Source organism: Perca flavescens, chromosome 5, assembly GCF_004354835.1.
Source record: "Perca flavescens isolate YP-PL-M2 chromosome 5, PFLA_1.0, whole genome shotgun sequence".
Taxonomy (NCBI): Eukaryota; Metazoa; Chordata; class Actinopteri; order Perciformes; family Percidae; genus Perca; species Perca flavescens.
In genome coordinates, this window is record NC_041335.1 from 13,634,970 (window position 1) to 13,661,777 (window position 26,808).

The 26,808-nt window shown below is 40.5% G+C and overlaps 3 protein-coding genes and 1 long non-coding RNA gene across 5 annotated transcripts; 1 reads left to right on the top strand and 3 right to left on the bottom strand.

Moving 5' to 3' along the window:
- Positions 1 to 321: 321 nt before the first annotated feature.
- Positions 322 to 2,853, bottom strand: sdhaf1 (succinate dehydrogenase complex assembly factor 1). Of its 2 annotated transcripts, none has more exons than XM_028577381.1 (2): positions 2,830 to 2,853; positions 322 to 1,382 (listed from the first exon to the last, which is right to left on the bottom strand). In XM_028577381.1, the coding sequence occupies exon 2, from the start codon at positions 924 to 926 to the stop codon at positions 678 to 680; it is 249 nt and encodes an 82-aa protein (XP_028433182.1). In that variant the 5' UTR covers positions 927 to 1,382; positions 2,830 to 2,853; the 3' UTR covers positions 322 to 677. The 2 variants fall into 2 exon arrangements, with proteins under 2 accessions (XP_028433182.1, XP_028433181.1); XM_028577380.1 differs by lacking the exon at positions 2,830 to 2,853 and adding an exon at positions 1,923 to 2,115.
- On the top strand, positions 2,755 to 6,556 carry nudt18 (nudix (nucleoside diphosphate linked moiety X)-type motif 18). Its single transcript, XM_028577379.1, has 8 exons — positions 2,755 to 2,798; positions 2,903 to 2,991; positions 3,900 to 4,072; positions 4,186 to 4,296; positions 4,389 to 4,491; positions 4,902 to 5,025; positions 5,217 to 5,341; positions 6,025 to 6,556. Exons 2-8 carry the CDS (start codon positions 2,922 to 2,924, stop codon positions 6,405 to 6,407), a joined length of 1,089 nt encoding a protein of 362 aa, XP_028433180.1. The 5' UTR covers positions 2,755 to 2,798; positions 2,903 to 2,921; the 3' UTR covers positions 6,408 to 6,556.
- Positions 6,557 to 9,394: 2,838 nt separating this feature from the next.
- On the bottom strand, positions 9,395 to 16,837 carry LOC114555428 (protein FAM240B). The gene is made up of 3 exons (XM_028577796.1): positions 16,803 to 16,837; positions 14,481 to 14,602; positions 9,395 to 9,539 (listed from the first exon to the last, which is right to left on the bottom strand). The coding sequence occupies exons 2-3, from the start codon at positions 14,600 to 14,602 to the stop codon at positions 9,395 to 9,397; spliced, it is 267 nt and encodes an 88-aa protein (XP_028433597.1). The 5' UTR covers positions 16,803 to 16,837.
- Positions 16,838 to 22,975: 6,138 nt separating this feature from the next.
- LOC114556161 (uncharacterized) lies at positions 22,976 to 24,399 on the bottom strand. Its single transcript, XR_003692641.1, has 3 exons — positions 24,241 to 24,399; positions 23,333 to 23,550; positions 22,976 to 23,228 (listed from the first exon to the last, which is right to left on the bottom strand). It is a non-coding gene; the product is annotated as an uncharacterized LOC114556161 (long non-coding RNA).
- Between the last annotated feature and the right edge of the window lie 2,409 nt (positions 24,400 to 26,808).

Below are 26,808 nucleotides of genomic sequence, written 5' to 3' on the forward strand. Positions count from 1 at the left end.
ATTTTGTACTGAAGTTAAAAGTATAATAGTATGAATTCCAGTCCATTTCTCAGCTTTCATGTCGGTACTCCAAGATCTTCTCCAAACTGGGGGCGTGCCGACCGCCATCTACTGTAGGTAATCCACTGACTATGGATAATACCTTATACATAACATATTATAACATTCTAAAATTGCACCATTTATCAGCAAAATACTGGTAAATATGCAAGTGGATAGTAGAATTGCTTCACTTACCAGCCAACAAATAAAAAAAACAATTATAATCTATTGAGTGGATGGTAAAATTTTAATATTCATTAGCCATTTGGCTACTGGACAAAAACGTTAATTTTGCACCCTGACCCTACTTCAAAAAATCCAAACTATCTCTTTAACATGCGGAATGCATTCATCTTTTCCACATCATAGTTTTAGCCACATCACTGAGTGTATTATTATAATTATCATCAAGTGTGTGAAAGAAAGTGTATTCATGTTCATGAGTCTAAACAGTCAGACAACATTTGGCTTATTTAACATCCCAAAAAAGTATTTTATGATAAATCGCATCACATCTTTTCTCCATACTGAGCATTTGCTTGCCTATTGGACTTCAGCATCTCAGCATTACAGTTTGGTCGTAACCAAGTATTTGTTGTGGCATTAACAGCCACAGACATACAGCAGGTCAGAGGTCAGCTCTTCTCTGCAGGTTTAGAGAAAGAACCTAGCTGTTTGGTGTTTACATCCCTCAGCTGCTCCAGCTGTCTCTGTCCTCGCCTGTACAGATACTCAATGTGCATCACGTCCGTCTTCTTGATGCAAGCATTCACTCTGAACTCGTCACGGATTCGGGGGATGAAGCCTGGTTTGTCCTGACCGGCCCGCAGAAACTGCCGGTACAGAGCAAGGACCTGCTTCTGCAGCTTACTGTGCCGCGCCATCGGACTAACTCCCCAGACCAAAGATCAGAAACCAGGTCAGCAGAGAGCTAGAAGGACACAATGACTCCGGTACTTCAGCTGCAGTTCCTCTAATGATGTTCCTTTAATGTCCTCTAACAATGCTGCTGTGATCAAACTCTGACTGTTTTGAAGTGAATGGGAAAGTTCAGCTCTCAGCACATCACTGAGCTTCTTCTCGTGTCAGTCTGAGGGCAGATTTATAATTACAGACAGACACTGAACGTGGTGTTGAACCCTGAATGGGTCATCAGTTTAAATCTGGAGCTACAGATTAAACGCTGAGGACCCTGAGCTCACAACGGTCTTTTTGGTGAGTTTTTCGGCTCTGGTCTTGATACAGGCTTTCTGAGGTAAGGGGTGGACAGGGAGCTCTGATTGGCTGAAAAGTCGTCTGAGGAGTTCAGGTGTTGAACTGATGCAGGATCTGATGTTTGACTATGGGAGTAAACACACTGAGTTAAGGTGATGTCACAACTACAGTACAAAAAAAAAATGTTGGCCAAAGAATCAGCACTTTACATTAGGCTACTTGTAATTAAATTGTGCACTACTTGCACTGTGTCAACATCACTTGGGTTTATTTGTCTACCATTGCACAACATTACATGTCTATAGAAAAATAAATCGTACGTATTTAAGCTATTGCCAAGTATTGCACTTTGTCTTTTTGCTCTAAACTGCTGTAACAGTACGATTTCCCGCTGGGATTAATAACGTACTCTAATATTCACACAACAGTAACGTTAGTGGATGGAAAAAAGCATTCATTCATGTTTTCTTTTGATGATTTTCTAAATTAGTTTAACATTTGGATGGAATATTGAATAAATGACAATAGTTTAAGAAAGGGTGAAAACTAAATATGCAATATAAGTGGGGCTAAAATAAATAATTATTTTAACAATCGATTAATCTGCAAATTAGTTAGCTGAACTAGGAGAATAATAGAAACAAATTCAGGTAAGCTTAACTTACCCGATATACTGGTTTAACAAATGTTTACCAATTCAACCCATTTCCTCTGGTTAAACTGGTCCCGTTAGTAAATCACCAGTAAGTTAATCAACCGACATGTAAAAGTATAACCTGCACGCTGTATAATCAGCTGTATTAGCTGATGTAAACAGCCTCTGTGTGACCTTACTTCGCGTTACAAAACCACAGTGAAGCTAACGGAAAACAAAAACTACAACTTCCGATAAGAGATTTCACAATAAAATACTAATTTTGGAGCAGGAAATATTACAAAGGCTATGAAAAGTCGATTTGGTTAACAATTTTAAAACCCTGCTAACTATTTGTTTTTATTTTAAATATAGATTACCACGGAGTGTGTGTAGGTATATATTTACCTGTTCCATGACTAATGTTTGAGAGAAGCATCTCAGCTGCTCCTGACTGACTTAAGATTAAAATAAATGCCTTGTTTATTTAATTTATTTAAATCATAAAGTAAGTGACTCTTGCTCCAGAGCTCCAGGTTTATTACAGTGTGCCAACTGGTTTGTACAAATTTAAGTCAACAATTGAAGCTGAACGAGGACACTGACAAGCTCCTGACAGACACCTCTGATGTCATGTCAATTACCTCCAACATAACCCTGCATTTACTCCGTATTTAGTATTGCGTGGTCATGACATAATCGTTAGCCTATTTGTACAAAACGGCTGCTACTGAGCCATAACGTGAGATACAAGGTAATGGAGCCTTTTATACATTGTTGTGTTTCTTTAGAAATAAACAATGGACAGATTTTCTTCAGAGTTATTCGCTGTCAATAAAATGAATGGCAGGCAATGGAATGCTAACAGCAGGTGATGGCTTGTTGCATCAAAATGTCTCCATAGGAGGTAGGCCTACGCTTTGCGGATGCTCGCTTACCCCCTTGTCCAGAACTCATATTCAACATCGCCTTTATTTTGAAATTCCCGAACCTGAAGATTTTTATTTCCAGGTCAGCTTGAAGGTGTCAAATGTCAAAACAGAGCAGCAGCAGCCAGCACAGTGGAAATGGAAACTCAACACGGTCGTTAATTACACACGGTGTGTGCTTTTATTTCTGTTAATTTGTCGGAGTGATTTTACAATATCTATCTTTTTCGGGTGGGAAGTTTGACAAAAGTGGAAAACAGATTTTCCTAACGACAAAGCTAACATTAGCTTCTGTCAGAGCACACTGACTAAAGCTGATTAGTTATAGGCTAAGCAATAATTAGCTAATCTGCATGTCAGGCTAGTTATCAACAAAAAATAATACACGGATTTAGCATTTATTTATTGTCAAATCTTTTAATTGTGTCTAAAAAAGCTTTTCATAGCACTGTGGTTACATCACATGTATTTAAAATAGAAAAATTTACTTTTCTCAGCAATCTGTCTAATAAAATGATATTAACGAGTGTTAACTGTAGGAATACTGACCGTTAACTAATATTATAATACTAATATCTGCTTATTAAGCTCTGGAAATAGAGAAGATTTTTCATACTGTTGTTTACATCATGACATTTGTCTCTTTAATATCTCAGGTAAAAATAATAATTCATTAAGTACTTCCACCACTCCTAATAGGAACATTCTACAGAACACATAACTGCAACCTACAAAATAAATCTTCTCACAAAAGTCATCTTCTCTGTAACACAGTGTAAATAAAAACATTATATACTTCATAAAGGTTGGATTCAGTTGTAGATATGTCCATGTTATTGTGCACCACCAAACCATCCTACTGTAAATAATGAAGCCCAACAAATAAATGAAAACCACCCTGCAAAAGCTCAGTATGAAATCGAAAACTGTAATAATCATCTAATTATATATTTACAATAAATCACTATTAAAACACTTTTTTTTGCTTTCTGTTACTTTAGTGTAATAAAACATTTTGAGATGTTATGCGTACATTTTGAGATTCTGAGAAGCGTATTTATTTTCCCATGTACATGCAGACATGGAGGTGACGGAGAAGGGGTGGCGGCAGGTGGAGGAGCAGGTGGAGAGGCTGCTAAGTGGTCAGGGGTCAGAGGTCACCGCCTGTGACGTTGGCCTGGAGCAGAGCAAACCGGCGACTCTGAGGAAGACCGTCACCTACATTGTCTGCGCGGTCATCTTCAATGAGAAGGTTACCTCATTATCAATTTATCTGCCAATCATTTGCATTATTATTTCATTAATTGTTGGGTCTATAAAAACGTGTGTGTGTGTGTGTGTGTGTGTGTGTGTGTTGTCCATCAGGAGGAGGTGCTGATGGTGCAGGAGGCAAAACCGGACTGTTATAAGCAGTGGTACCTGCCTGCCGGGAGGGTGGAGGTGGGGGAGAGCCTGGAGGAGGCGCTGAGGAGGGAGGTGAGACACACACACACACACACACACACACACACATAAACACACACACACTTGTCCGGGTTACCTGAGTTACCATTCTTGTTTGTCTGCAGGTGAAGGAGGAGGCGGGGTTTGACTGTGAGCCAATCACCTTGCTGCTGATCCAGGAGCAGGGACCGCAGTGGATCCGCTTTAACTTCCTTGCTAAAGTCACAGGTCAGAGGTCACACATAGCCTACACGCACGTTTGTACTTCTGTTCTTATGAGGACCCTCATGAACATAATTAACCAAACTGAGCATGACACTGTCAGTCTCCATTAAAAAACCTGAAACTGTGTTGCACAGAAACTTTAGAAATATTGACATATTCATAGATTCTGGATTTTTACATTAGGTGGGCAGGTGGGTGGGGGAGATGATCTTTTAAGGTTATTTTTATGTGTCTTAAAACATACATACATAAAACTAACAGGGATAGTGTGTTCCCTGAAATTAGATTACGTTTTATTATAAATAATACAACTGAATGTGCATCCTTCATTGTGAGTCTGGGAGGAACTACAGATGGTATTTTTTTAAATGTATGATGATTTTAATGAAGTAAACCTCCTCTCTGTTTCTGAGGTGGGAGTCTAAAAGGTCTGTCAGCAGCAGATCAGGAGTCTCTTCAGGCCTCCTGGTGGGACAGACAGTCTGCTCTCCCTCTGAGAGGACGAGACATCCTCCGTCTCATTGACTGCGGACTCAAGTAGGACATTAAACTCTCTGCTAGACTAAAGATGTCCTGAACACATATTGATGAAACTGATATCCCTCTGAAACATCTGGAGATGAGAGAAAACAAGAGGGTTTCACAAAATCTATGACTGTTCTTACCAAACCCACACATTTTTATATATTGAATACTGACCCTGACTCTGGCTGCTGTGATGCTTTCAGGTACCATCAGGATCCCTGCCATCCTGTCACGTTACCTGTAGACCTGAGCTGCCGTCACGTTGTGCAGAGACTTGTCCTGGTCTTCACCAACGCTAAGGAACAGATCTGGGTCCTGCTTATCAAAGGTAACTGATTGCTCATAAAATAAAATAAAAAACTAATTACCTTCAGGTTTCAGGTTGATTTTCACTGCTTGAGCTGCTGATGAAAATCAGTTGTTGAAGTGTTTTCCAAGTCAAGTTTCTTTTTTTCCACTTAACTCTTTATTGCCAAAAGAAATACAAAAAACAGTTGTCGTCTCAAGTTATGTGTCGGTTTTCCATTAAGATTTCTACAACGATTATTAGCCGTTGGTCCTTCTGTCTGTGGCTCTACTTTCCCCTAATTCTTCATAAAAGCTTTTTTACTTACTACTTACATTATTTCTACCAAGTTTATGCTGTTCCTATTTCACTTTTGTCATAGAAGTAACAGATAATATACTAAACAACTTATAGGGACCTTTTATTGTAGTATTTGTTAAAACACTAATTAGAATCCTAATTACAATAACTTCAGTATGATGTAAATACACCCTCACATGTCAGAGGCCTGTAGGCTCAGGCTTGTTAGAAAACATTTCATATTTGAGAACTTTTGTTTCATTAATATGATTATATTTTAAAGTAAGATATTGCAAAAAGTATTCTGTAATTAGTTAGTTATTTATTAGTACCAAACCTATGCAGTTTTATTAGAAGGTTTTTGCTCATCTTCCAGACAAATCAATTTTTTTGTCCCATACTACATAACCCTCTCTGTCCTGCAGCCCCGGTGCTCCACCTTCCCACGGCGGCGGCGGTAAAGACTCACGCGGTGACGTGGGCGGCCAACATGGTGGTGCAGGAAGCCATGCCGTCAGCATATTATGACCAAGACGTCAACACGCTGGGTGTCTTCAGCCTGCAACACAACGGGCGTCAGCACGGGAAGACAGACGGCGTGTGCTTCAACACGCTGGTGGCGCTGGTGCCCGACCACGTCCAACGCAATGAGGACGGAGAAAAGGTAGAGTGGACGGGGACGGGACAACCTCCACCTGTAGAAAACCCTCGATACGTCTGGCACGAAGTCCAGAAACAAACACTGAAAGAGAAACTGCTGGAGAAGACCAAAAACACCTCCATTTTACCTATGCACAGCCTGTACTGACCACATTATATCACTGTATCATTCACCAAGAGGACTCTTATTGTGTTAAGAAGATTGAGATTTTATTCTGAAAGTAAATGTTTTATTTAATTTATCAGTTGGATTGAAGAGTTTTAATGTCAACAGAACAATAAAATACTTATGTTATATCTGATTGATTCCATAACAAAGATTCAAAACTTTCTTTAGAGTGAAAAAAAAATGCTTTAAATTAATACTTCAATATTTTGGGAAATACACTTATTCTTTTTGTTTTATATATTATATACCCAACCCCCAATATAACATGCATATATGTAAACAGATGCTTATTGGTTTTAACAGTTTTAGATGCAATATTATATTATATACGGTTAAATAATATTGGCCCATTCTCAATCACTCAGAATAAAAGCCAATAGGTGCTCTACAGATTTACAGATACATTTAAGTTAAAATAATCAATACATTTAAATAGGCAAATATGTTTTAATGTATTTCTTTAACTGTCTTTAAAATTAAAATTAGCTTCTATTTGTTTAACCACAAACAAAACAGGTTGAAAGTATTTTAATATGACCCGAGGCTACTGTTGATGTGGAGAGAGAACAAGCTGCAGGTGTGAATCCATTGACAGGTGGTTTTATTGTTTTCAGAGATGATGGAGAGGCACATCACACTCATGTTTGTTAAGGCGAAGTACCGCAGTGGATGGATATCTGTCTCCACAAGCAGCCAGAACCTGTCTTGTTTTTATCTGCCAAGTAAATTTTGGCAGTAAGTCGTACATTAGCCAATTAAAAGGAAGGAGGAGGAGATTTTTCTTTTTGATGTTATATTTTATTGTTATGGCTGATACTGTGGCAGGATCAGCAAAGAGAAAAAAGAAAAGAATGCCCCGCATAATAAAAAAAAAAAAAAAAAAAAAAAAAAAAAAGCTGAAAGGGACAGTGACAGAACACCATCGAAAACTAGTCAATCTTCGGTTGGCCATTCAACAGATGCATAGAATTCATTTCAGGTATGTAAAAGGTCTTTTATTTATGAAATACATTGTAAGACGTTATTTACAACAATATATGAATTTACATTGGTGGCTAAATCAAATTCACCATCATCATATTACAATTATTAATCTTACAGAGCCACAAATTAGATACATTACTTCAACGCTATGCATCTCTTTAAAAAAAGAAAAATTGTATTTATGGTAGCGTCTTTCTTTCACTCACTTCCATTATTGGGACTTTAGCTTATTCACCGTAACCCCCAGAGTTAGACAAGTCCATACATAGCCTTCTCATCTCCGTCTGATGCCCCCAGCGCTACCTAAGCCTAGCACAGATCCTGGAGGTAACCAGTTCCAACTAGCCTACTGCTCCGAATAAGTGACAAAATAACGCCAACATGTTCCTGTTTACATGTTGTGATTTGTATAGTCACAGGGTGTACAAATAACAAGGTCATATGAGACACAGCCGGCTTCTAACCTTATACAAACTATACACACGTCTTTCTCAGAAAGGCAAAGCACTGCTACTTCCGCTACTTGGGCGGAGTGATTTGCTAGCAGCACCTGAAGCCCTGTGGTGAGGAGCAGAGAGTTCACCTGGAGTTCACTCAGAGTTGGAATAATAGAATCAACAATTACTAGATAGTAAAAGCATAGTGACCTTGTTATTTGTAAACCCTGTGACTATACAAATCACAACATATAAACAGGAACATGTTTTATTTTGTCACTTATTCGGAACCGGCTACCTCCAAGATCTGTGCTTGGCTTAGCTAGCGCTGGAGGCGTCAGACAGAGTTACAACACGCACGGAGATGAGACGGGTATGTATCGACTTGTCTAACTCTGGGGCTTACGGTGAATAAGATAAAGTCCCAATAAGTCAGCGTGTGGGGTGGAAGTTTTCCTTGAAGCAGCAGCGTTAGTGATATTCATGATAAAATCAAAACAAATAACAACTGTTTGAGAATTAAACCAAATTCTGGTCTTTGAGTATTTATTTACATTTGCAAATGGAGAAAACAGTTTCAAAGGTACTGAAAATGTCTTTCTAACCTAAAATCTAAACATCAAAACATCATATAGTGAAGACCTCTGTTAAGCCTCCCCTCTAAATGACTTTAGCATGCTCATAGTTGAAGAGAGAACATCACTAACATTCAAACCATTGTCTCACCTTCCCCTCTGCTCTCTGTTCTTAACATTAGCCTAAACAACAGTTTTATCTCAGGAGACAGAAACCCTTCGAGTCATCGGCCTTCTCCACTTCTATCTAAGCAAAAAGTCAACAATGTGAGGAGCTTCAAGCTAGTAAAACTAAATAACTCTCTAGGCTATAGTTCACGGTTGCCAACTATTTCACTTGGAGTCTTTTGAATCTACACATGAAGAAGCTAAATCTTGTGGCGTTATAAAACGATCTTTAAACAAATGGTTATATCATTAAACAAATGGTTAATATAAAATTTGCCACCACACATGTTCCTTTAAGATCTTAATGGGGTGGCGGTGCTCATGGAAACCAATTTTGTCAAAATGAACACAGAATTTCCTGTAGCTTTAAAAACACACAAAAATGATCAATGATGTGATCAATCAAGGCACCCACTGTGGGAACGACTGATTTACAGAAAACATAACTGAACTATTAAACGAATGAACATCATGTTAGTCTAGTTAAACATTTGTCAAGACGGTTTTGTGATGTGAAGGGATTCAAAATCGTGATCTCAGTATTTATAATATCCTGTCTATGACCCTGTTTGTGTGTTCTGTTGTGTCATCACAATAAAGTTTATCATATTGTCTGTACAGTGAAAAAAACCTGTGCAAACTGTTGGTTGTCAAGATATAGGATTTTTACCCTTATTTTTATTATGTGCACACAATATCCAAATTCTGGCAAACAAAAGACTAAATTCTACAGACTTCAATACAAAAGAATCAAAGTTCTTATTTGCCAAAAAGTCACTTTATTGCTCTTAATATTATGAAGTCACTGTTTATCTTCTTCATCCCCGTTTGTTTGAGCTCCTGTCTGGTCGGCAGACTTCTCCACCTTGACCTTCCTGGCGTACTTGTCGAGGTTCTTCAGGTGTTTGGTTCTTTTTTCCAGGCGGACCAGCCATTCCGCCCTCAGCCTGGAAACACACAGAGGAAGGTTTTCTTTACTTATGTTCAGCAGCTTCGAACACAGATGTTGTATAGCTTTTATTTAACAGCCTGCAGAAACACAGAGAAGGTGAGTCAAAATAAGGTGTTTCTTTCCTCGCAGTGTTTTAATCCTTGCAGCGTTTTAGGTTCTTTCAGCGTTTCTGTCCTCGCAGTGTTTTCGGTCCTCAGAGTTTTAGATCTTTGCAGCGTATTGGTCCTCGCAGTGTTTCAGTATCACATCTAAAACAATTGTTCTATTTAAATGTTTTGGCCAAGACAAAGGCGACGTGCAACAACGAGAGGTGACGCCACAGTTGGCCTTCGTCGCCACTAGTTGTTGGCCATCTGCTTGGTGTGTCAGGCCCTTTATTAGTCAAGGCAGATCTGGTATCTTGGTGACAGCTGTGGTATTATCACTGTCACATCAGCGTTTCACTTCACTCTTTCATTTCACGATCAGTCAAATACACACCATCACTCTGCGTGTAAGCATGCGTGCAGGAGATAAAAATTGCAAACGTGTAGACAAAAGACAAAGAGACTACAGACACGCTGTGTAACCTAACCCTCACTGTCAGCTGTCCTCACTGTGTCTTCGTCACCTTCCTGTCGAGTTTTCTGGATTATTCCATTTGTCCTTTTAGCTGCTGATAAGCCACCTGACCTCAGCAGAGGCAGACACAAAAACAGACAGACAGACCATAGAGTCCTCAGACTAGCTACTAAAAAGTAAAAGCATTGATTGACTTTAGTTTGAATTTATTAAACTAAACAAAAGTAAACAGCTTTTATAGACTAAGACTCATTTTCTAAAAGCAGTTTAAATGTAAGAGCGACATGTGTCCACAGGGGGGTTTCCAGGTAGCTTTGGTCTCTGCCCACATTTGAAACCCCTGAAAAAAAGATAATTGTGGAGTTGGGTGTTACATTGTAATAGATAGCTGAAGGATTAGGAGATACATGGTATTGATAGGTGGGGGATTAGGGGTACAGTGTAATGGATAGCAGGGGGATTAGGTGTGAAGGGTTGAGGTGGTGGGTGTGAGGTTAAGTGGGGGTAGAGGAGGAGAAGACTGGAGTTAGGAGGGATAGGGCTAATAGCTGGTGTAATGCAAAGAGGTGAAGGTTTAATAGGAGGATGTATACATACGCCTGATAATCCCATCATAATGTAATGACGGGATGACACAAGAAGAACCTTTGGGGGTGCAGATAGAATGGCTAATAAATAAACTGTGCTAGAGATGGGTGGATCTGGTGTGTGTGCGGGTTTGGACCCAAAAGCAGACAGGACAGCAACAGGTAGGATACAGGAACAGGAGCTTATTCTCCCACAAGTATAACAAACTAAGACAAGGCTGAACACAATTAGCAACGCTGGAAATCACAACAAACACACAGACAAAAAATTCAAAGAACAGACATGTAAAAATACACTAGGAGCTAATCACAAGACAAGGCACAGTTGGAGTAGACAGGGAACCGGAATAAAGAGGGAAACTTTGGGACAACAAATTATTTCCGACTGGGAAAATTCACGGGAAAGCCCTCTTAAATCGGAGTAAAGACTCAGAAAGTCAGTGAAATTGAACACTATTTGTGGAGTTGCCGTCATATTACGCAGAAGCATGGTGGATGAAAGTAAATGTTGGGTTAATGGTAAGAAACTATTAATTCATGTATTGCATATACATATTTTGCTACATTTACATTTAATTTGTAATATCTACTCAAATCACGAGTTGTGGCCTTCAGATCCAGGAACCTGCAGACCTACAAAGAGGCTCGATAAAATTTGAGACAAGGCATCAAAGAGGCCAAGCGCAAGTACAAACAGCAAATAGAGGAACACTTTTCCACTAACAACTCCAAAGAAATGTGGCAGGGAATTAAAACTCTTACTGGCTACAAGGACACTTTCACAGACACTGACACCACAGATAGTAGGCTATGCTTCCTGACACGCTGAACCAGTTCTTCTTGTGTTTTGACAAACGGAGCAGAACGATCTGCACCCAGCCAGCACTACCAGGGAAGGATGACCCTCTGCCCTCTCCAACATCAGGTCAGGTCTGCCCTGCGTGTTAACCCGAGGAAGGCACCTGGCCCTGATGGTGTCACCGGAAGAATCCTTAAGGACTGCGTAGTCCAGCTAACAGAGGTTTTTACCACCATTTTTAATCTCTCGCTACAGCAGGCTGCAGTCCCTGTCACTTGCATGAAATCTGCTACAACAATCCCAGTGCCGAAGAAAAACACAGTTAAATGCCTCAATGATTACCGCCTGGTTGCGTTAACACCAGTTATCACCAAGTGCTTTGAGAGACTCATCCTCTCTCACATCAAATCTGGCATCCTTGCTGGTCATGAACAACAACAGTTTGCATACAAAGCAAAGAGATCAACAGAGGATGCTATCATCACAGCCCTTTACACAGCCCTCACACACTTAGACAATGACAACACCTATGTAGGGATGCTGTTTGTGGATTTTAGCTCCGCTTTTAATACTGTCATTCCCCAGAAACTGGTACAAAAAAATGAGTAACCTTGGCCTGGGCAGTTCACTGTGCATGTGGATTTTGGACTTCCTCAGTAACAGACCACAGAATGTACGGATTTGGGAAGCATTCATCATCCACCCTCATACATACTCAACACAGGCACACCCCAGGGCTACGTCCTCAGCCCCCTCCTTTATTCCATATTTACCATATACCCCACCATATACCCCAATAACACCATTGTCAAATTTGCTGACGACACCACCATAGTAGCCTGATATCTAACAACAATGAGTCAGCCTACAGAGAAGAGGTTCAGCACTTAACAAACTGGTGTCTTCAAAATAACCTGGACTTAAACACTTCCTAAACCAAGGAAATCATAATGGACTTTAGGAGATCAAGGTGCACTGAGCACTCTGCCCTCTCCATTCATGGAGAGGAAGTAGAGAGGGTGGAAAGCTTTAAATTCTTTGGTGTGCACACCTCGGTTGACCTCACCTGGACTACGCACATCTCTCACCAGCTGGGAAAGGCACAACAGAGGCTATACTTCCTAAGGAAGCTAAAACTCACTCACCTCCCTCTCCACCGGCTGAACAACTTCTACCGGTCAGTGATAGAGAGCATACTAACGTATTGCTGCAATGTGTGGTTCTCCAGCTGCACAGAAAATAGGAAGGACCTGCAGCGGGTGGTTAGGGCTGCTGAGCGCGTCATTGGAGCACCATTGCCTTCACTCACAGACATCTACAGTGGTAGACTGCAGAAGAAAGCCAGTTGTATCTTCAAGGACAATACACACCCTGGTCACTCTCTGTTCTCGCCACTACCCTCTGGTAGGAGGAGGTTAAAAAACAGCTGCTATCCATAAGCTGCCAAATCCATAACCCCAAGTGGCCACTGAAAAAGAACTGCTATCACACCTGGGACTGTTCTGTTTGTGCGTGTTGCCGGTTTGTCTGTCTGTTAGCACCGTATGCACTTTCGTCTACCCTAATCCCTTAAGCAACTTTTTAACTTAACTCTATTTGCTTTTTACCTGTTGTGGAAGTCCCAGATACTTCGGAAAACCAAACACTGACGTTTCTAGGTTGCTAACGTCATCTGGAAGAGCACACAACTCTGTGATTTCCCCCTGCCCACATGGCTACAATAATTGTTTCCTCAATTTAACAATTCAACAATGTTGGACAGCAGGGCTGAATCTCATCACCCTTATTTGATAGGTCATCGACTCCTCGGTCCTCGGCTGAACCGGAAGTTGTACTGTCCCTCCTTGGTGAAGGCCGTCTCAAAGCTCTTATTTCTGCCCCGAAGACCAAGGAGCAAGCATCGAGCTATAGCCGAGGATACATGAGAGCAGCCTTCCTGGAAGCTGTGCAGCTGAAAGAGTTGCTAACTCCGCCCAAACAACTAAAAAATTCACGTGATGCTTCAGAGGAAAGGAAGTCTCTAAAACACATTTTCACATGAGGAAGGGAGGCAAGTGGAGGAGTCGAGGAGGCAATTTAAGCTACATGAGAAGCACCTACAGCGGGAGAATCTAAACACTGATAAGATTATGCGACACGGCATCACGCGAATGATGGCACAGTGTGAATTTGCGTCTATTCAGGTCTCTGCATTGACTTTGTATGCGCCGCATGTTCTGTGTGACAGTAGTTGAAACATCTTATAATAAATATATGTGATTATAAAACGATTGAAGGTTGTGTATTTTCTGTCAGTCTACGGGTTTACGAGGTGAGTTCAGGTTTCTGCTCATCATTACTGAGACCTTTTAACAACCAGACTATCTGCAGGGTCGAGTGTTTGTTCTGGTATGTCCTCCAGCTCGCTGAGAGACAAGTTTGTAATGAGAGCGTCTGTTTTTAGATGTGTCTATTTGCCATGCGGCCACGTGTCCAAGACAACTCAAACCACATTCAGCTTGATCACAGGTGTCACATTCAAGGACCTCCATAGATCTTCAGGAAAGAGACACTTTGCCAGAATAGGTTTTCCTTCTGGATCAAAGCATGGGAGGTGAGCTTGTAGGTGTGCACCAGGTGGTTAGCCTTTAGGTGGGAGATATCGCTGTCAGCATAATCCAACAATTTTCCTGTTATGTCCTTGTCGGGGCCACATCAGGACACGTCACCGACCGTTTACACTACAAAAGATATTTGGTCAAATGCATCCCAAACCACCTCGGTAAGTTGTTTGAGTGATCGGATCACAATGCATCGTGTTGCCCGTTTACGCTAATCTAGTCGCTAATCACACATGAACACATCAGTAACAACACTATATATAACAGTAAAGCAATCACGGGGCCCAGCATTCTGAGTATTTTTTCTTTTACTATTACTACTTTACTACATTGAGACAATTATAGTTGGAGGTTGTTTACAGTAGGTTGTATAACTTCGTGTTTCTTACTTTTCCAGCGCGCTCTTGTTCTTTCTCTGCTCTTCGCTCTCAACATGTTGACATTCAGTGTTAATCTTCTTCTCCCAGAACGTCTTAATGTGCAGTCTGTCGTGGACCAGAGCCAAGTTCATCTGCAACAACACAACACTAATTGTACTGATGCTTTGATTAAAGAGTAGTCTGGATCAACGGAAGTACATTTCCAGGACAAAGCCTGACACCTGGCACGTGGCTCATGCGCCGGATGTCAGGCTTTGCCCCTCACCTTCCGCTCTGTGTGTTACCCTTCTCAAACTCTGTTCGCTTCGGTAAACAACAACAAACATTGAGCTAGCAAGCCACACGCTGAAAATGGCAAGTTATGAACAAAATTTGGATTGTGCAACAAAGGAGACCTGCTTGGTTCTGTGGTGGTTCAGTACAAAAAATATCTTTATGCCATTTATCTAACTGGGATGTTTTGGGACCGATTGGTAGCCACCGCCGCTGCGTCCGGAGCTCAGCGCCGGCCTAGACAATTGTGATTGGATTAAAGAAATGCAAACAACCCAGAGCGTTTTTTCCTCCTATCCTAGAATGTATCTGTGGTGTAGCCATACCTTACTCCACCGCGCTGTGGAGATAGGTCTGGCAGTGAGAGACTAATTAAAAAGGAACTTCACACTGAGCTGAATGGCTTTGTTCCACTGCCCACAGGGTTGAAGTCTGTTGCACCTGTAAACAGTGATGTCACAGAGTACTGTAGAAATATTTCTATAATCTAGGTGTGTTATTTTCACCATGTATAGACTTGTTCAGGAAAGTGTAGGAGAAGGCTTTTGTGTGTGTGTTCTTATCCTACAGCTCAGAATAAGTGGCACCAGACAGGCCTTATAAGGAATGGGGTTAGATCATTGGCCACACCGTTAGTAAAACAGAACTCTGTGTGTGTGTGTGTGTGTGTGGCTATCGGTATGTGTGCCTCTGTGTGTACTATATAATTTTATTTACATGTACGTATCCAAGGATGTCAGGATTTTCTTCCTTTTAAACATGTATGAGCTTTTGAGCATGCGTTATGTGTTTGTGTGTAAGAGCAGGAAAAAGAATTTGGAGAGAGGAGAGGAACGCCTTCAAGCAAAGAGGATAAGAGATGAGGATTTGGGCTGGACGGTGTTCATAATTTGACAGAGACTTTGAAACTTAATGTAATTTTGGGAATCCACACGTGTGTTGTGATTTAAATGCTGGACTTTAGTAAACTTGCTTAACTGAACTCTTCATCTCAGATTGATCCTTGTGTTCTGGTAAACTTAAGTCTGATGAAAAGGCGTGGGAATTAATAAATCGGAGTCAGATTTGAAAGGTCTTAGGGCCTTATTTTAGACACAATTCCCTACAGTAATGACCGCACCCTGTAAGACCTTCAGCTGGTGTTTAGTTGCACTTTAACATGCAGTTAACTGCAAAGCTTTATTGTACTGGGATTATGATAATACTACTGTAGTACTACCAATAATACGAGAGGTGATGAAGTACTCAGATCCACTACTAAAGTAAAAGTGTGTCTCAAGCCGTGCACTTCCATTAGTACACTAGCAAGCAGTACATTTTTTATATGTACTAACTTGCATAGTGCGTGAAATTCGATATACCACACCATTACAAGTGAAATTACTACATTCAAAATTGTGGAGATGTATTAGCATTAAATTGTTCTTAAAGTATATTAAATAAAAAGTATTCATTGGGCAGATTAACCCCTATCACTGCGTACATATCATAATATATATAACTGTATTTTATTTTTTAGCCAGCAAATTTTAGCTACTTTGGTTTGGACATACAAGAAAATGAAAAAAAAAATAATGACATTAAGTACCTCAAAATTGTACTACTCTACAGTAGATAAGTAAATTTGAGTTACTTTCCACCACTGATACTAATGATATTACAATGTTGCTACTATTCTTACCTTTACTTTTCAAAAAAGTTTTGCATTATTTCACAGGTAGCTAAATTATCAGAAATGATGGTCATACAAAACTCTCCAACAAACCTGAATAATCCCACTAATGTGCCATTAAATCCATCCAAACATAATACCTCCGCACAGCTGCAGATTGAACTATAACCGACGCTAGACTGTAAAAAGTTATAATTCTTCTAATTAGTTTCATGCTTGAGCTGTTATGGACGTTATGAAGTTATTGACTAAAAAGAAACCAGTAACTACATCACAACAACAGAGTAAATACATTTCTTTGAATAAATAAATAACCTCCAAACACTAAAAGATAATGACATTTGATATGAAATAATTTAGATTTACTGACAAAAAAACACACAAACCTTCAGAGCTTCAACTGAGCGTCCGCCAGCCTCACAGGGTGGGTTATGACAGAATGCTGTTTATATTTGTGTGTGCGTGTGTGGGTGTGTGTGTCCCTCCCCACTCAACAAAAAATGTTTTACATATGAAACTCCCGTCAGCCTGTCAATTTGTCAGTAAACATATTCATGTTTTCCTCTCTCTCTGTTCTGTCTGATGCTCTCTTGCCCATCTCTCTCCCAGTGAGCTCACGGTACTGGAATCTAACTGGTCTTCAGGGACACACAGGGAGTGAGAGAAATGTGAAGGAGTGATGGAGAGAGAGACAGGAGGAGGATGGAGGGAGAGCTCAGAGGTGTGAATTAACTTATTTATAGAAGCAGTTTTTTATTTCCTGACTTGGTTCAAGTCTCCCTTCTGATTGGCCGATGAAGCAGCTCGTAGTATTTATAAAGTAGTATGAAGTAGTTTGTAAGGACTACTGACACAATGGAGCTGTGGTAGAAGAAGCATTCAGATGTTTTATTGCAATAAAAGTACTAATACCACACTGTTAAACTACTCCACTAAAAGTATAAATCCTGCAGTGAAAAGCTTATCGAAGTAAAAGTATTTCAATCAGGAGACACTTCGTTGCAGATATGCAAAGATTTATTGTACGAATGCATGATATGACATGGACAGTCTTTGGAGATTAGACTCCATCATTATGAAATTATATATTTATTTAGGGGTTTGGAAAGCCAGAAGCTGATCCCCCGATGGAGTCTAGACACTGATGGTGGTGTGAGGAACCCGAATACCGAACCAAGGAGCCGATGGCAGTCTTGCCGGAGGAGGAACCAGGAGCCGTGCAAGATGAAGACTGGAGGAGCAAGGGGAGGAGGAGGGTTGCTCTTAGCCTGAAATGACAACTGAGCAGCAGAGATAGACAGGTTTAAAACAGGAATGTCATGCTGTGATTGGCTCGTGATATTCAAGGCAGCTTCTGATTGGTCAGATACAAGTGAGAGCCTCTAACAGCTGTTCAGTTTTAGAAGAGAGAGAAATGTGATTACGTTTAGAAGTCTTCCTGCAAGAATTTACGCTGAGCTCCATTTCATCAAAATGTACTTAAATATTTAAGGTAAAAGCATTGATTGTGCAGTAAAATGCTTCCTGTCAGTGTTTCCCATTATATCTGATGTTTGTGCATTAATATTACTGCTGCATTAATGTGTATGTTGTATTTTACTGCTGTAGATGTTTAAGGTTGTGCTAATTTTATTATTATATATATATAATTTATTAACTCCATTATATACTGTTGGGTAGTTTAATCTACAGCAATGCATTACCTTCTATAAGATAATCATGTTTTATAGCTTAGCTGTCCTGTGAGAACCACGTATCTCTAATATGTCAACTCTTCATTGAGTCAGAAATACAGCCATTTTTCACTTTTGTGACAATGCTTTTTCAAGCTATACCAAGAGGGTTTTTAAAGACTTAATTTAGCTAAAGAAGTAGGGGAATTTTCTCAAAGCATAAAGGAACACTTTATCCTTTAGTTTATCACAAACCTTCAAAATCAACACATCTGGAGATCAACGCATTCTTATGAATGGGTTCGTAGGATAACGTACGAAAAGTTATGCACACTAAAACATATGATATACGAAAACTAGGAGACCACTGACTGGTCACATGACATCGGCTACAGAGCTCCATGCTACAGAGTGGCAGTTGCTAGCTGTTTAAGCTGCTACAGAGCTCCCCGACACCAGCTACGACGCGCTGCATGGTGCTCCGTCAGGTCAGCGGTGGTTCAGTTACCTGAGAATAGGTAACTGTGAGCTGGGTACAGAGCACCGCGAGCTACCGGTCATTGTTGGTGGTTCAGTTACCCAAGAATAGGTGATTGTGAGCTGGGTACAGAGCACTGCGAGCTGCTGGTCATTTCGACGGAGATTACGGTTAAGTTTAGGCAAGGAAAAGTGAGCTTTATGCGGCGTCGAAAGTTAAGTTTCAGGCACCGAAAATGACTAGTTAAAGTGCTCATATTATGCTTTTTGGCTTTTTCCCTTTCCTTTATTGTGTTATTTATCTTTTTTGTGCACGTTAAAGGTTTACAAAGTGAAAAAGCCCAAAGTCCACCCCAAAGGGACTTACCATCTCCAACAGAAAACACTGTTCACAAACTGCTCCAAGCAGCTCTATTGTAGTCCAGCCTTTACTTCTGTGACGAATGCTCGTCACTTTGTAACAGACGTTATAATGCTCTAACTAGGTGCTAGTGTGGCACGTCCTCATATTCTGCAACTGACTAGCTAGCAGTGCTTATATAGCTACTGTGCATGTGTGACTCCCAACAAAGATGGAACAGAAGTGAGATGTCTCACTCTGTAGCTAAAACAGAGAGCTCAACACAGGGTGAAAAGAGGAGCTGCAGCAAAGTGCAGTACAACCAAAATATATTTTTTTTTAAATTAAACCACATAAACCTATTCTGGTACAACCTCTAAATACAATTATGAACCTGAAAATGAGCATAATATGAGCAAATATTATTTTATTATTGTACAAAATAAAACAGGAAACTAAACAAAACCCAGGATCATGAGAGGGGTAACAAGACAACAAGGACTGGGAACACAAAAGCTGAATCTCACTTCTCTTATTTGATAGCTCCTTGCTTGAACTGGAAGTGGTTCTGGCCGTCCTCCCTGAAGATCACCTCAAAGCTATTATGCCTGCCGAGGATCAAGGATTAAGGAGCTATTAGCCAGGAAATACGAAAGCAGCCTTCCGGGAAGCCGTGCAGCAGAAAGCCTTTGCTAACTCCGCCCATACAGCTGACAAATTCACGTGATGCTTCAGAGGAAAGGATGGCTGCATCTCATAACCATTATTTGACTCCTCTGTCCTCGGCCGAACCGGAAGATGTTCCGTCCCTCTTCGGTGAAGGCCGTCTCAAAGCTCTTATTTCTGTCCCGAGGACTGCCGAGCGAGCATCGAGGAGGGATCAGAGAGGAGATGTATGCGAGAATACATGAGAGCAGTCTTCCCGGAAACCGTGCAGCTGAAGGAATTGCTAACTCTGCAAATACAGCTGAGGAATCAATGTGACGCTCCAGAGGACAGGACGTCTCATCACTCTAAAACACATTGCCTCTCTTCTCCCATGATTTCCTCGTGTCTCACCCTTTCCTCCTCGGTGGGAGGGACTAAGACGCGAGGAAGTGAAGCAAGTGGAGGAGTTGAGGAGGCAATTTAAGGGTTATGAGATGCAGGCAGCCCACGTCTCCTCCCTCTAAAACATGTTTCCTCGTTCCCTCTCTCTTCCCATGATTTCCCATGAAGGAAAGCAAGTGAAGGAACCGTGGGTGCAATTTAAAAGAACTGAGCTTCAGCTAAAGGCAGGCTGGAGCAGGTAGATACAAAACCAGTGTACAACAGAAGACGTACTGGCGGGGGTACAGGGGCACAGAAAACTCAAACACAATGAATGAAACAAGGAACAGAAAACCTAAAAACACCAAATCTTCTAGAAACTAAAGAAAAACTGTCACACAGTCGCTAAATGAAGTCAAATTAACAACAAAAGTCTGAAGACCTCAGGCCACAGAGCAGGACAGTGTCAGGAGACAGTTGTCTGATAAATGTCCTCAAGTGTCACTTGAGTCAATGTTGGTTGAGGACCATGAGTTTGAAAATTTTAAAAAATCTGGAGGTGTGCAGTTGGAAAGAAGTGAGACCTCTGTAGTCCGCTGCTTATCTCTGCTCGAGGCTACGGCTGCTCCTGGCATAACACACGCCAATCTCATACACAGCTGTCAAAGGGAGAGTTGCATTATGGGTTATGTTGACGCAAGTTTTTGACAAGGAAGAAAAATGTGTGAAATAAAAAAGATGATATCTTGGGTCCCTGCTGCATCGATTTGGATCCTTTTTTTAATTTATTCTTAATCCGTCCACAATGAGTCTGAGAGTTATAAGAGTGTCAGAGTCTGTGGAGGACTCCTTTAATTTGGAGTCAGACAGTGAGTTTAGCTTTAGCATCAGTGTGGAGTCTCAGCTGGGAATACAAGCCGCTCGTTAAAGTTTACAGAAACCACAGAACGAGCTGAAGACATCCCACTAACTGTAGACCTCTCATCACTCTTTAAAGGGCTATACCGTGTTTTAGGCCATCAACGGCAAATGATGTGCTTTTAATATCACTGCTGATGATTTTCCATCAGTTTTTACATTGATTACAGTTAATTTCTATGAAAATCAGCCTGCAGAGGTGAAACTTGAAGATAATCCAACATTTTAATATTGGTTTAGTGCACCTCAAGGTCTGTTTTGGTAACTGTTCTTTTCTTTTCTTTCAGTCACATCACATGATCTCCATGTGATGTGATTGTTCCTATTCTTATTATTGTCTGTGCACACAAATGAAAAAAATTCAAATGCAAATGTTTAGATTGCCATGTCAACTGTTCAAACTGCTGATGAAAACTATGTGACATGATTGTAGACAGCTCAAGAGCACAAGAGTGATGACACACACACACACACACACACACACACACACACACACACACACACACACACACACACACACACAGTCAGCACTCAGTCTGCTCCCTGACAGCTGTTACATCCTGAATCATTGAAGAAAAATAACACACACGTGTTGGGTTTGTGCATGTGTGTGTGTGTGTGTGTGTGTGTGTGTATATATATATATCCTGTAGACCATGAAGGTACGGCATGTGTGTAGAAACAGAAAGTGATCTGCTTTTACAATTATGTCATGAACTTCAGAACACACTTTACGAGAGAGCGTGTGTGTGTGTCAGTTGGGTAATAACATGTTTGACATTTCAACCCTCTCGGGGTGTGATATGATGCTGCCCCAGGGTGTGAAGCAAATACACACACACACATACACACACACACACACACACACACACACAAATACAAACAGCCGTCTGTCACACGGCTGCTGGTATGTGACTCTTAAAACAACCACACTGAACAACAGGAAGCTCACTGATTAACGTAAAGTATCAAAAGTAGCAGTGGACACTTTGCAAACTGGCCCCTTTCATAGTGTTGAATTATGGAGCCTTCAAGGTTCCCATACAACTAAACTGAATTCTCAATTACAGTTTGAGTATTTTGTTGATGGATTGATCAACAACACAGGACTTTTACTCAGGAGATCACTGTTCATGTGAATTTAATAAGTTAATCAGATGTTTTGGGTGTAAAAACAAATCAGCAGTTCGCGTGAAGTACCTCAAAATTTTACTTAGGTGCAGTACTTGAGCAAATTGTACTTAGTTCCTTCCACTACTGTATCAGACAGTAAGCTTCTTAGGCCAACAGGCAGAAACCAAACATACAGCAAAACACTGAATATTAACTGAAGAAGAGCAAAGACAAAAAGCTCAGACAGGAAGTCAAAGTGATGAGCGTGAAACTGAAGCAGAGAAAATCTTATATCATTCGTGCTGATAAGACGATTGCAGGTAGGTGTAGAGACTCCGCTCTCAGGAAGGCAGGAAGAGGCCTCTGGTGGGTCTGGAAGGTAGCACAGCGGGCAGTATCAGGACAGAAGACAAGAACTCTTGTGGAATACATCACACAGTTCTCTACAGACAAAAGAGCTTCAGAGGAGACGGATATATCAACTGGAATAATTTGTGCTGTTAATGAAGTTTAAAGAAATGCGGCTCAAAAATATTCTATCAAAACCAAAATGAAGGACATATAGTATGTGCACATTGTACAGACATCCTAAATCAAGTTACATCTTGTTTATAAAAGCCAAAGATATTTAGTGTCACAGCTGAGAGCTGCTATTCTAGGTATAGGTATGTGCAGGACACAATATTAAAAATGTCATTACTTAATTCATTAAATTATTCATTCATATGTAAACATACCAAATCAAGGAATATAAAGATTGTGTAAACATGTAAATAACTTTATTTATTCAGCAGAGGAGAATAAAAATGTTTTAAAATGTACTTTAACTATCAAAATCAAAAGTACTCAATATGCAAAATGGTCCCTTTTAGAATGTTTAGTTATGGAGCCCTAAAGGTTCCTAAAAGATGGTATTTATTTTTATATATATATATATATATATATATATATATATATATATATATATATATATATATATATATATATATATATATTATCATATGCACACAATAAAATCATTTATAGAATAACACCCAAGTTATTATCATGTTCAACATTTTTTCCAGGAATTCACAGGCTCTTCACAGACACCGTTACAGTAGCCGAGTCTACTAAAGATAAATGCATGGACACATTTTTTCAATTCCTGCGGAGACATAAGTACATGATGACCTCACATAAATCCCAGCAGAGCTTCAACCTGATTGGTCTAATCAACCACATGACTGAAAACACTTGAGAGAGTCTGTGGGGCCTTCAATCTGTAACAATACATCACATTTAATGAGTTGATGTCATGTTTTGTGAGTAAACTCAAAGTATAGCAGTTAAATAAATGTAGTACAGTAAAACATACAATATTTACCTTAAAGATGTAGTGGAGTAGATGTATAAAAGTAGCAGAAAAACTTAAGATGGTACAAGAACAAGTACCTCAAAACTGTGCTTAAGTACAGTACTTGAGTAAATGCTGCCTACTTTACTTTCCACCACTGGAGGCACCATAAGCTTTTATTTGGGCCAATCCCTCAGGCTGGATGATTGCAGGCGGCTGCAGAGACTCAGCAGAGACCTCTGGTGGATCTGGAAGATAACACAGGAGGCAGTAACAGCCAGCATGATCTACCAGTATGTTAAGATACGGAAATATAACATATCAAGGCATATAACGATGCAATCCTTAAAGATAAATAAATAAATAAAATGGATGAATCAACATATAAGAGGAGAGATACAGCAAACTGCACACATGTTGGTCTTCTTTTGTGCTGTCACTCTGCTCTAGTGATAGATACATCAAATCTCTTTGCAGTGGTGGAATGCAACTACAGTAAGTACATTCACTCAAGTACTGTACAACTTTGAAGTACTTGCACTGTACTTGAGTATTTTCTTTTACTCTTTTACACTTAATTCACTATATTTATCTGACAGATTTAGTTACTTCACAAATTAAGGTTTTACACACAAAACATGTGAAGAGTTTATAAAACATGATGTTTTGTTACTAATTAAACTCCAACAGTTTATACAAGTACAGCTGAAAACAGTAGTCCATTAGAAAGTTATTGTGTTAACTTTTGACATTTGAAGTAATTTTTTTTCATTGTAATAATGTTGATAATTGCAATGCAGGTTCAAAATGAGATTCACCTTAACCAACTACAACAGCAACATCCTGCTTTTAAATTAATGCATGAGTAATAATCTAATGAGATATAATATTATAACAGTCACACAATACTTTAACTACTTTTTCACAATTATACTTACAGGCCTACTTTTACTGAAGGAACATTTTGAATTGAGGACTTTTGGTTAGAATCTGCAGTTGGCCTACTTTGTCTATTTCCCCTTGTTTCTCCAGTTTCCCCCCTACTCCCTTCCTGTTGTGTGCTTGTCGTCCTCTGTCTGGGTGTGGCTGACCTACATTCTGTTACTCAGCCAAACTCATTACACCTGCTGCTCCACACACCTGTGGCCCATTTTCTCAGATTGCCAGCCACAATTAAAGCCTCTGAACACCAAGGGGGTAAGCTTCGCTTCAGAACTCGAACCTCCTATGGCGCCATTTTGATGCTACAAAGGGATCACCTCCCGTTAGCATTCCATTGACTAGCATTCATATTGACGTCACTTGACAGCGAATAACTTTACATCTGAAGCGTTTAAAGACTATTTGTCCATTGTTTAGTTCTAAAGAAACACGCCAATGTATAAAAGGCTTGTTTGAGTTTAGTTTATTTATAAAAGGGGACAGCGCAAATTAATAAAACACATGATTTCCCATGGGTTAAAAAAGCCAGAATTAGCCAAAAGGCTATTTTTCATCTGTAGTCCCCTGCCTTTGATGTTAAAAAGTTGTACCTCACGTTATGGCTCTGTAGCAGACGTTTTTGTAAAAATAGGCTAACGATTGTGTCACATAGGAATTACCGTATAGTACAGGAGAAGCTCGCAGGCAGTTTCGACTTACATGAGCTGTTTAGGTTTAATTACTAATGTTAACTAGCATTTTAGTTTAGCAATAATTAGCCTATACCTATGTTATTTCCTTACATATACCTAAGCTCTCTGTCTCTGCAAGATTGGGAATGATTGAGATTTCTCTTGGCACAGCTACCAGAAGACTTACAACTTTCAAATACGTTGCTCATGTCACATTTGTGTTGTCTCTCTCAGTTGGAGGCTGCGCAATAACGCAAGAGATCACCGTAAAAGTGCTTCTAATATCCTTCACTGGTCTCCGTCCAGAGCAACGGGGTCTATTGGTCCATTATATACTGTCTATGCTGAACACCCAAACAGATGATTTCAGTTATTCTTGCCGATTAGACCACTGCTCAGGTTGAAGGTGGGCTGTAGCTTATGTTGCGTTCCAGGCAACCTGTAACTTGTGTTTTCGCAACTTCAAACCCCTACCTGTGAACTCGTACCAGATCATTGTACTCCCAGTTACAGTTTTCTTTAAAGATGATTTGTTTGGGCATTTTAGGCCTTTATTACTATAGGACAGCTTAGACTTGAAAGGGGAGAGAGAGGGGTAATGAGATGCAGCAAAGGGCCACAGGTCAGGGTCGAACCCGCGGCCACTGCATTATGGAGTAAACTTCTATATATGGGCGACTGCTCTACCAGGTGAGCTACCCAGGTGCCCTCCTAGTTACAGTATTTGATGACACACACACACACACACACACACACACACACACACACACACACACACACACACACACACACACACACACACACACACACACACACACACACACACACACACACACACACACACACACACACACACACACACACACACACACACACACAGTACCTTGCAAGCCGTTTCGCCCTCTTTTTGGCCATCCCAAGTTGTTGCAGCCCTCTTACTACCAGCCTGTGTGTGTTTCCTAGGCTACCAAATATGGAAACTAGTAGTGTGCACCTATAGCCCATCTCCGAGATGGTGTTTAGGAGTGGTTGGTATTTAACTACCTTGGTGTAGAAAGACTCCTCCATGCTGGAATCAAAGCTGCAGCCCACCTCTAAAACATGCACCTCCCTGGACTCCTCGTTGATAATAACTACATCTGGTGTATTGGCCACCAGGTGTAAGAGAGTACTAGGATTACTACTGCAGTGGGGGAACATGGATGGTTTTACCTGATGATGTTTGAACATTCTTATTGAGGGAGGGAAGTGGTTTGATATGTCTTTCACTATGAGGTCTACTAATCTGTCATGACGTGCTATGTACATACCTTTGTAGGCATGGCAACCATTTAAGATGTGAGACAGAGTTTCAGTGATATGTTCTGAGGTGTGATGCAAGCAATGAGGGACTTGAGTTGTGGGAGACCAGATAGAGAGGTTGAGTCTGGTAGGGAGGACTTGTAATCTGGCTTTTACTGTGAATGTGAGAATGTCCTCATTGAGTGCAGAGTTGTTGAGGAATGAGTGGGACACAGAGTGATCAGCAAAGGGAAGACATGCAAGTTTCCCCTGAAGTCTCAGTCCGGTCCAGTGTTGTTGTTGTTGATGTTGGTGTAAATCCATCAGAGTTCTCCGGGCACCTGCAGATGTTAGCAGGTGACTGTGACCACCATATGTGGCTGTTGCCTTGACGGCAGTGTGAGGGTCAGTTATAATGTCCTCTGAGATCATCACAGTCCCAGAGTCAGACCGCACCCACTCCAGTGACACTCCTGTTCTGATACAGAGGTCATTCAGATCTGGCCAATCCGACCAGACCCCAAAACCAGCAGAGTGGGTATCAAGCTTTCCACTGTTTTTTCTTTTGAATCCTAGGAAGTGGGGATCAGACTCCCTGGCTAATGGGATCTT